The 10278-nt window shown below is 37.3% G+C and overlaps 1 protein-coding gene across 1 annotated transcript in view; it reads right to left on the bottom strand.

Moving 5' to 3' along the window:
* Positions 1–10278, bottom strand: part of EML5 (echinoderm microtubule associated protein like 5) — a 197726-nt gene that overhangs the window by 78029 nt on the left and 109419 nt on the right. Inside the window, exons 17-20 of the mRNA XM_006879132.1 lie at positions 9554–9654; positions 6328–6530; positions 5657–5768; positions 3054–3181 (exon numbers count right to left, since the gene is read on the bottom strand). Of these exons, the coding sequence (XP_006879194.1) occupies positions 3054–3181; positions 5657–5768; positions 6328–6530; positions 9554–9654 (544 nt within the window). The remainder of the gene's footprint in view (positions 1–3053; positions 3182–5656; positions 5769–6327; positions 6531–9553; positions 9655–10278) is intronic.

Genomic DNA, 10278 nt, shown 5'->3' with positions numbered 1-10278 from the left:
TGGAATAATTGGGATGTGAATGTCAGAGACAGTGCGATTGGCACAGGACAGAGCGGAGTTTAGGGCTGTTGTACATAGGGTCGCTATGAGTCACAGGTGACTCGATGGCACATAACAACAACAACAACATCCACTTGATGGCACCCCACAAGAACAAACAACAGCCAGATATTGTTAGAGGAAAAAGACAAAACGTTATTGATGTTAGGTGCCATTGAGGAGAATTTACAGCAACCCTGTTGTTTTGTAGCCATTGAGTTGGAACCTAACCAAAGATGACCCTCCAGAGGGTTTTCAGAGGCAGTAAATTGCAAGGGAAGAGACTTTTTATCTCTCTTCTGCAGAGCAGCTGGTAGGTTCGATCTCTGTACCTTTGTGTTGGCAGTAAAACACTAAGTCACCATGGTTCGGGTCACCATAGAAAGATTATGAACAACAAATCTGTATCCTGTCCTGTGCCATCCTCGTCATCTCTGACACACTTGAGTCCACTGCTGTTGTCACTGTGTCCGTCCGTCTTGCTGAGGACCTTCCTCTCTTTCACTGACCAAATCACTGCTACTCAGTGATTTAGATGAAATGCTGATGACTGAGGAAAGTCTTGAAAGCAGCAAGAGAAAAATAATTCCCCACTTACAAAGGAATCCCAACAAAACTAACAGCTGACTGCAACCGCCAGAACTACGAAGGTGAGATGATTCAGAGTGCTCAAAGAAACAAAAAAGTGTCAGAAATCCCATGTCAGACAATATTAACTTCCAAAAAGAAAGTAAAAGTAAAGACATAATAAAATGGACAGAAAAAGAAACACAAAACCTGAGAGAATTTAGTGATCCTCTGTCAAGTTTCCAAGGCTGGTAATATGTACAGGAGGAGAGAGCCTATCTTTCTCTCTCAGAGAAACTGGTAGATTTGAATCGCTGGTTTTTCAGTTAGCAGCACAACACTGAACACAATGCACCAGCAGGGTTCTAGACCCGCTGTACAAGAACAAATACTAAAGGAAGTTCTTCGGGCCTCTTAATGAACTCTAATAATAAGAACATCATTTGCTTGAGTTTTCTAGGTATAAGATCATATGATCTATCAATATTAATTGTGTGAATTATTATTATATTCCTAAATTGTGTGTATGAATTTCTAACACAATTTTCATTTTTCTGATTTACTAGACAGGCTACGACTACATACAATGTTAGAATCCTTGACTTGTTACTGATGTAAAGGAGACAACAAAAAATATATAATTTTTACCTGTATAAAGTATACCAGAAATAACCGTGACTTATGACTTCAAAATCTTTCCCCATGACTATAAAATTATTTGTATTTTTCAAAAAGTTTCACCTACATATTTATCTTTAAAAGGGTATTATGTTTGCATCCATCAATTATTTTCCAAGGGGTAAAATAAAATACTTCAAGAATATATTCTGTAACTGACAGTCAATAGTGAGAAGGCTAAGCTTGATAGCTACTTTAATAGATAATGTTCTATTACTGGTTGATTCTCCTTGATGTGTCAGGATAGTATGTTACCATTAAGGTGAGTGCAGTGTTCTCAGATCTGTTTATTCTTTAGTCTCTCTTTTTTTATTATTTTTGTGTGTGTGTACCATCAAATCAGATCTGACTGGTACAGGAGGAGATTGTCCCTCCTTTCCCGGCAGAGTATCTGGTGGATTCGAACCATGCGCCTCTGGGATTGTAGTTGCAGCTCCTTGCCACTAGGCCACCAGAGCTCCCCTACTCTTTAGTCTCTTAACAGGATGAGAAGTGGGACATAAGAAGACAGAATTCTGCATTGAGAAAAAAAAAATTCTTTTTTCAGGAAAAAAAAATCAAACACTGAGAAGAAATCTCATTTTGAAAAGGTGGAGGGTTAGTAAAAGAGAGGAAGACCCTCAACAAGATGGACTGACATGGTGACTGCAGCAACGGGCTCACGTGTTATCGGCGACGGTGGGTGAAGATGGCACATGACAGGACAGGCTTCACAGGGTCACTCTGAGTCACACTTGACTAGATGGCACTTAGCAACAACAGGATTGTATAAAGACAAATTTTTATCAGAACAAATTCTACCTTCTTTCTTTACTTTTTAGTGAATAACAATGATAAAATGTATATCTAAAATACATTACTATTATTGTATTTTCACTGATAACTGTTTTCACAAACTGATGAGTTGAACTATGTCTGCTCAAAAGATATGTGACTAGAATCTTTGCTGATACAGTTAGTTAACATGAGATTGTATCAAGGAAGGGTATCCTAACTGACTGGTATCCTTATAAAGAGCAGAGGTAGAGGCTCAAATAAACAGGGAAGATGGCATGTGAAGACAGGCAGAGAATGGAATTTGGTAACCACAAACCAGGACCACTGGGACTACCAGAAGCTGGAAGAGACAAGGAGGATCTTCCACCAGAGCCAATATCACCCTGCTGACATTCTCAATCTAGATTTGGGGCCTCTAGAAATGTGAGAATCAATTCCTGTTATTTTAAGCCACTGACTGATAATTCGTATCATCATTCCTAGGATATGAATACATTTAATAACATTTTAGCATACATTTAGATACTATTTTTTTTCTAAAAAAGAATCTTGAAGAGGGGAAAACAGAAAAGTGTAACAGAAGAACAGTGGTCTTATACTAAAAAATTGCACTTCAAAGAAAATAAAAGAAATAAATGGATTGAACTAATTAAAACTGACTTTTCTTCCATCAGTCTGTTAGTTTGTGATAAGAAAGTACTTTATAGTCAGCACCACTCTGAATTCAAACTTCTAATGAACAAAAGAGTACGAGAATTTGTTAGAGCAAAAAAAGGAAAGGATTTAGCAGTTAATCTACAAAACAACACACACATACTTATTTAACAAGAGGCATGCAATTAGCAAGATTAATTTACATATTTTTGCATATTAATATAAACAATAAGGTCCTTAATTAAGCACTTTTTCAGGAGTTAAAGTTATTGTTAATATTATGTATTGAAATAATCAATTTACGCAACTGAAAATAGCATACTGACATTTAATATTACCTGAACCAGCAGTGTTATTGGGCCACTTTTATCAACTTCTAATATTTCACCATTCTTTGTGCCAACTAAAATATGACCATGTCCTAACGATATGGCACGTATAGATGGGTTATCTTCCAAGAGAAGACCTGGAATGTTCAATGGAAACACCATTCAGGTATGGAACTATTATAATATAAAGACAGAAACTTTAAACTGCTAGTGATTTACTTTGATAATTAAAATCACATTACAAGGTCACCTTCTCCTGTATTTTAAGCTTTGTAACAAATAACTGTACTGCATTTCCTCCAACCATTCAAAAGACTAATCTCAATAGTACCACCATGTTGTTGTTAAGTGTTGTTGAGTTGAGTACAACTCATAGCGACCCTATGAACAAAAGATCTGAACCTTGCTCTATCCTGTGCCATCCTCACACTTCCTGATACATAAGAGCACGTTACAACAGTTACCGTGTTAATCCACCTGGTTTAGGGTCTTCCTCTCCTTCCTGACCCTCCACTCTTCCCAGAATCATGTCCTTCTCCAAGGAACAGCCCCTCCTAGCCCAAAGTATGTGAGGCAAAGCCTCATCATTCTTGCCTCCCAAAAGCACTCCGGCTGTTCCCTTTCCATGATAAATCTGTTCATTCTCCTGGCCATTCATGGGATGTTCAGTGTTCTCCATCATCACAGCTCAAAGGTGTCATTTCTTTTTTCTGTCAACTCCATGTTATTGTTTTTGTTGTTATATGCCACTGAGTGGCTTGTGACTCATAGTGACTCTTTGTACAACAGCCCTGAAATCTATTCTGTGCCAACTTTATTGTCTCTGACACACCTACCCTCATTATCCCAGTCTACCCCTCCACCCTCCCAAACATGATGTCCCTCTCTAAGGACTGGTCTCTCTTTGTCACATACCCAAAGTATGTCAGAGGAAGCCTCAGAATCCTTGCCCCCAAGGAGCAGCCTGACTTCACCCTCTGTAGGACAAACCTGTTTGTTCTCCTAGCAGTCCATGGTATACTCATACTCTTCTAGCACCACAGCTCAAAGGCATCAATCCTCTTTCTATCATCCTTAGTCATTGTCCAGCTCCCTGATGCATAGCAAGCAGTTGCAAAGACTATGGCACCATACACTGTAGTTTTTTGTTTCATTTTATTTTTATACATTGTGGTTTTACGATCCTATCTAATTCAAAGCTCTTCTTACTATTCTGAAAACTATGCCTCTGACTTTTGGAGAAAGCGAAACCAAGTTTCTCCTTGGAGACTAGGATTCTGAAGCTCTGTCCCACATATACCTCCCCATACCCTGCTTAAAGTACATAAACTGTTCTGATTAAGTAGTTTTAGTCATCATTTATGGTTATCATGTGCTATCTTAGATAGGTCTAAGTGAGTGGGTGGTAAACATGACAAACTCAGTTTCTGCTCTCAGAGAGCACACAATAAGGAAAACAGACCCTGCCTGAGGGGCATACAGCAAAGGAGTTGACCAGGTTTTGAGTGGCTCAGTCCAGAAGAAATAGTGTTTGCAATCTCACAAAATGAGTATATGGTCAAGTAAGCAGAGGCTACCTGGAAGATAATTATAGGAATTCCCTTAATTCCTATTTAAGGAGAAATAAAATTAAAAGCAAATGGTATATGTAAATTACTAGAAGACAGAGCATGGGGCCCGATGACTGAAAGGAAGAAGTGTACTGAAGAGATGGCAAAGAGGGAAAGGGTCTAGGAGCTCGGAGAGTCCAGGTCAGTGAGTGGACAAACACCAAATTTACCAAGAAATGTCTGCACGGCAGTGACTCTAATGGTCATGTGATGATATCCTAAGGAAAATGAAAAGTGTTAAAAATGATAATAACCTATGTTTTCATTGTTATGTATCATCAAGTTGCTTGCAACTCATAGTGACTCTATGCAGACTTTGCCCTGAGCCAGTCTCACTGTCTCCAACACACTTAATCCCATTACTCCAGTTACTATGTCAATCCATCTCATCCAGGGTCTTCCTCTCCTGCATTGCCCTTCAACCCTTTCTTAGCATGATGTCCTTTCTCCAGGGAATTGTCCCTCCTGGCCCCATGCCCAAATTATGTGAGACAGCTTTAAGATCTTTGCCTCCAAGGAGCAGGCTGGTTTCACCCTCTCCAGGACAGACGGGTTTGTTTTCTTGGTGGTCCTTCATGTGTTCAGTAGTCTAACACCACAACTCAAAGGCACTGGTTCTTCTTCTATCTTACATAGTAATTGTCTAGCCTCTTTGGACCTCTCAAAGATGCTGAAGAGCAACGCTGTCAGCCTGGAGACTAAGGTGCACCAGATCCAGGCCATGGTCTTTGCAATTACCTCTATGCATCAGAAAGCTGGACAATAACTAATATCTCACACTTGAGTGATATTTTACATATTTATGTATCATTTTTTGTTTTGGTCATAGAAAATAGGTTTTGGAAAGATCACAATGATTCTTGTATCTAAGTAGCTTCAACCATTTAACAATGATGCTTGTCTTGTAAACAGAGAAAAACATATTCCAGTGGCCCATTCTAATGATAAAAAAATGTTAATGCACAATTAATAACTTTTCCTAAAATGAAAACTAAACTTCACCTTTGGATCCTGGGGCCAAAGCAGCTCTTTTTATAGCATACGTCTTGAGACATCTTTCAAAGGAGTCATCCCAAAGAGCTACAATGCCATCTTTCCCTCCAGTTACAAATCCCTATAAAAACAAAAAGTTAAAGGTTATCAACATCTAAAAATGTAAAAAGAAAATATCCTGTTTCATATAAAAATTATAGATGTTAGAATACAGCTGGAAATTATAGCTTACAAACAGTAGGAATTAGCATAAGAATCTATTCTTTTTTCCCCTAAACAATAACGTGGAATTTATTTCCAAAATATTTACAAAGACATTAAACATTCTACTTTTAGGATAAGATTTATAATACTGTTGCAAATTTGGAATATACTTTTCACAAGTAAATCTTACCAGCTACAAAATATATATAAATCACTAAATATAATATTTGATACCAACAAAGGGCTTATTAACAATAAAATGAATACTTTTTTTCAAATGGTTAGCATTATTTCACTCTGTGTTCAGTAGTTTGAAACAAGATAAAACAAGGTCTAGAAGTTAAATCTACCCCTTTCTTGACAGTATTCCACAATTATTATTGAGTGGCCCCACCAGGAACAATATATTCTGTAACTTCTAAAAATGCTCTAAGCTCCTTCACCAACTATGTTAAAATCACCTTCAGGTTACTTACTTTTTCCAATGCATGCATGCTGAACACAGGCCCATCATGTGCTTTAACTGTCTTTACTAGAAAAACATCTCTCCAGATGCACACGTCCCCTGTGGATGTCCCAGAGAAAGCCATCTCTTCAGTCCACCCGTAAACAGCGCACATCATGGTGTCCGTTTTTCCCAGTGTGCCTATGTAGCCTTTTCTTCCAATCAGTCCGCCACCTAGTTCATAACAAGTATGAAAGGAGTATTTTCAAAATGTATAGAATTTCAAGGTGGTAAAACTTACTTTTCTTTCTGGACAAACAAAATCATAGACTAAGTCAGTCCTCAACATGCCCCTGGAAATTCTATGAACTTTAATAAATGTCAATAGTTATAGAGGGGCTTCAGGCCTTTTTCATACTGTCAGCATGATTCTTCATGCTCAACTTGAAGACAATCATCAACAACAACAACAACAACAACAACAACAACAGCATTTTAGATAATAATTTCAACACTTTTATCATTACATATTTAAGAATACCAAAAGGTGTAAACAAAACCTGTACAAACACTTTGACCTAAAAATAATTACCCAAACAATGGGAATATCATGTCAATCCCCTGTCCCTTCTTTATTCTCTACTATCCTCCTATTGTATTCTTTTCTTCAATTCCTCTATATTTGGAAAGAATTGCTGGAGAAGCTCAATATCAGCTGTGAAAAGTAGGCCAGATACTGATTGTGGAACAGACTACTCATATGAAAGTTCAAGCTACTGAAGTAGAAGAAAATGAAATCAAATCTATAGGAACCAAAATTTGACCCTGAGTCTATCCCCCTCGATTTTCAAAAGCATCTTAGAAAAAAAAAACCATGAAAAACAACACCCCACAACCACCATCTCAGAAACAGGTTTGAGGTCTTGAACACCAGTGAGTGAAGACCAGATGAGTTGTGGGAGGATATCAAGAATATTATCCATGAAGAATGCAAAAGGTTATTATTAAAGGTAGAGGAGGAAGAAAAGACCGAGATGGATGTCAGGAGAGGCTCTGAATATTGCACTAGAGTGCCGACAAGCCAAAGCAAAGGGAAGAAACCAAGAAATGAAGGAGCTGAACAAAAGATTTCAAAGGGTAGCATGGGAAGACAAAGTAAAGTACAGGCCATGGTCTTCACCACTACTTGCTATGCATCAGAGAGCTGAAGGATGAAAGAAGAATTTTTCAGAGAAAAATAGATGCCTTGGAGTTGTGGTGCTGGAGAAAAGTACTGAATATACCATGGACTGTTAGGAGAAGAAAGAGGTTCGTCCAGGAGAGGGTAAAATCAGGCTGCTCTTTGGAGGCAAAGATTCTGAAGCTCTGACATACTTCAGGAATGTGGCAAGGAGGGAGCAGTCCTTGCAGAGGGACATCATGCTTGGAAGGGTGGAGGGACAGCACAAGAGAGGAAGATCCTGGATGAGATGGATTGACTCAGAGACTGGAGTAATGGATTAGGTGTGTCAGAGACAATGAAGTTAGCTCAAGATAGAGCAGGGTTCAGAGCGGTTGTACATAAGGTCGCTATGAGTCGCAGGTGACTCGATGGTACATAACAAGAGTCACCTACACTTGCTGAATATGTACTTTTAAAATCATTGGAAAGGCATCTTTTCTTGCCCTAAAATAAGGCTAAATAAGAATATAAGCACCTTTTCCAAGTCATCTACAAAGTCCACTTACAGACTTACCAAGGGACTGGAGCTCATGCCTACCCTAGCAAGAGCTATGTACCAGAGCCTCACACATAGTTTAGTTTCTGGTCTACCACATATATTTGACCAAACTTAAGGCAAAAAAGACATTCAACTGCCAAAGCTATTTCCTTTTAAAATATCTAAAACAAATGTATAGTTTTGGTTTTGCTTCTGAGATAGCAATGATTGTCATCAGTATTTATAATTCTGAAGGACAAAGATAAGTGAGAAGTTTGTTTCAATTTATAGAAATGAAGTTACAAAGGTGTGAAATGACTTTTCACTTGATACTTATATAATCTAGAATGTTATAAGTATATAATAACATATTAAATCTAAAGTTTGAAAATCAACTATGTAGTTATAATCTGAAACAGAAACTTTAGTGATGACTTTGTTCAGCCTATTTATTTCTAATATTCCTTTGACTTCTTCCTGTAAGTTTATATATTGTTAGAGTGGATTACATCAGCTCGGATTTTGATATTACATTATGAAAATTCCTAGGTATATTATATATTTGGGAAAGTTTTTTTTTAACTTTAAAATGTAATCTTACATAAGATAGTTAATTTCCACTTACAAATAACTAAAGTAACATTACTATCTATTCCTATACCATTTCACAACTTATAAAGAATTTTGATAAAATTCTCTCCTTTTTTAATGTGAACTATAAAACAAAGGTCTATAACAGAAAGAAGGAGTCTAGATAATATGATTTCCTTCCTATGGTAAAATCTTTAGCAAATATGAATATTTCATGAAGGTAGATGATAAATACTAATAAAGTCAATTTTATATTTCTTTAAAATGCACCAAGATTATAGTAAATAACTTAAAAAAAGAAAACATTTTGGGTAACTTTAGATTTTCAGAAGAGAATGGAAGATACTGGAGAACACTGAAAACCAATGAAGAACATAGGTAAGTCTGAGGACATATGTTGAGTGAAATAACTCAGTCACAAAAGGACAAATACTGCATAAGATCACTGTTATGAAAACAGGATGGTTTGGGATAGTGACAGGGAGAGCAGGAAAAGAATGGATAGATAACAGTGCACTGGAATAGGTGAAGAAAAAGTCAATCTGAAATGAAAGGACTGACATGTATTGCAATTAACAATCTGGAACAAGACTCATGGATTGCAGGGGAAACAAAACAAATGTGAAAGAATGAGTAAATAAAAAACCAATTTCTTTGAAAGCTTCCATTCAAATCACAATAAAACAATCAGATAATTATTTTAAAGAAAGAAAGGTACTGCAGTCTTTTCTGAATACTCTCTTCTGGATTTCCCTTATTGCCAACATCTTACAGTGACTTGCAACATCTGTTGACACTAACACTGGCATGTTACAATCGAATGAACTCCAGACTTCATCCTGGTTTCATCAGTTTTTCACTAATGCCCTTTTTCTGTTGCAGGATCCAATTCATGATATCATAATACATTTTGGCAAATCACTCAAAAGCACTCGTTTATTAAATATCAAAGAAGTACTTTCTTACCTGCTCTGCGCCAAAATCGGAGGTGCTTAATTCCAGCTGTAATTAATTTATCAGGCACGTAGGGATTCATTTTTACAACAAAAATCTTATCTTTACTTCCTCTGAAATAAATACAAACATGTTTTAACTATATGTATCTTTCCTGCAATGCTACTTGGCTTTCTTTGCAGCCTATCTTGATTACTCCATTACAAAGCACTGGTTTACCAGGTTTTTGTGAGATGTGGGCTGTGCATTTGTTCTTTTGTCATTATGTTAACATATTAACTCTGTGTAATGCAAATCAAAACAACTCTGAGATTTCATCTCACCCCAGTCAGAATAGCAAAATTCAACAGAACAGCAAACAATAAATGCTGGTGAGATTGTGGAGAAACTGCAACCCTTATTCACTGTTGGTGGGAGTGTAAAAATGGTGCAACCACTGTGGAAGGCGGTATGGCGCTTTCTCAAAAAGTTGCAAATAAAAATACCATTTGACCCAGCAATTCCACTACTGGGAATACCCCAAAGAGATCGTAACTGACACCCAAGCACACCCATGATCACAGCTTTGTTCACAATAGCAAGGAGCTGGAAACAACCTAAGTGCCCATCAACAAACGAATGGATAGAGAAGTTGTGGTACAGTCACACAATGGAATACTACACAGCACTGCAAAACAAGGAACTCATGCAATATTATTCAAAATGGGTGACCCTGGAGGACATTATGCTGAGTGAAA

Source organism: Elephantulus edwardii, unplaced genomic scaffold (genome assembly GCF_000299155.1).
Source record: "Elephantulus edwardii isolate Elephantulus edwardi_28Jun2011 unplaced genomic scaffold, EleEdw1.0 scaffold00002, whole genome shotgun sequence".
Taxonomy (NCBI): Eukaryota; Metazoa; Chordata; class Mammalia; order Macroscelidea; family Macroscelididae; genus Elephantulus; species Elephantulus edwardii.
This window is presented reverse-complemented; position numbering and strand designations above follow the sequence as displayed.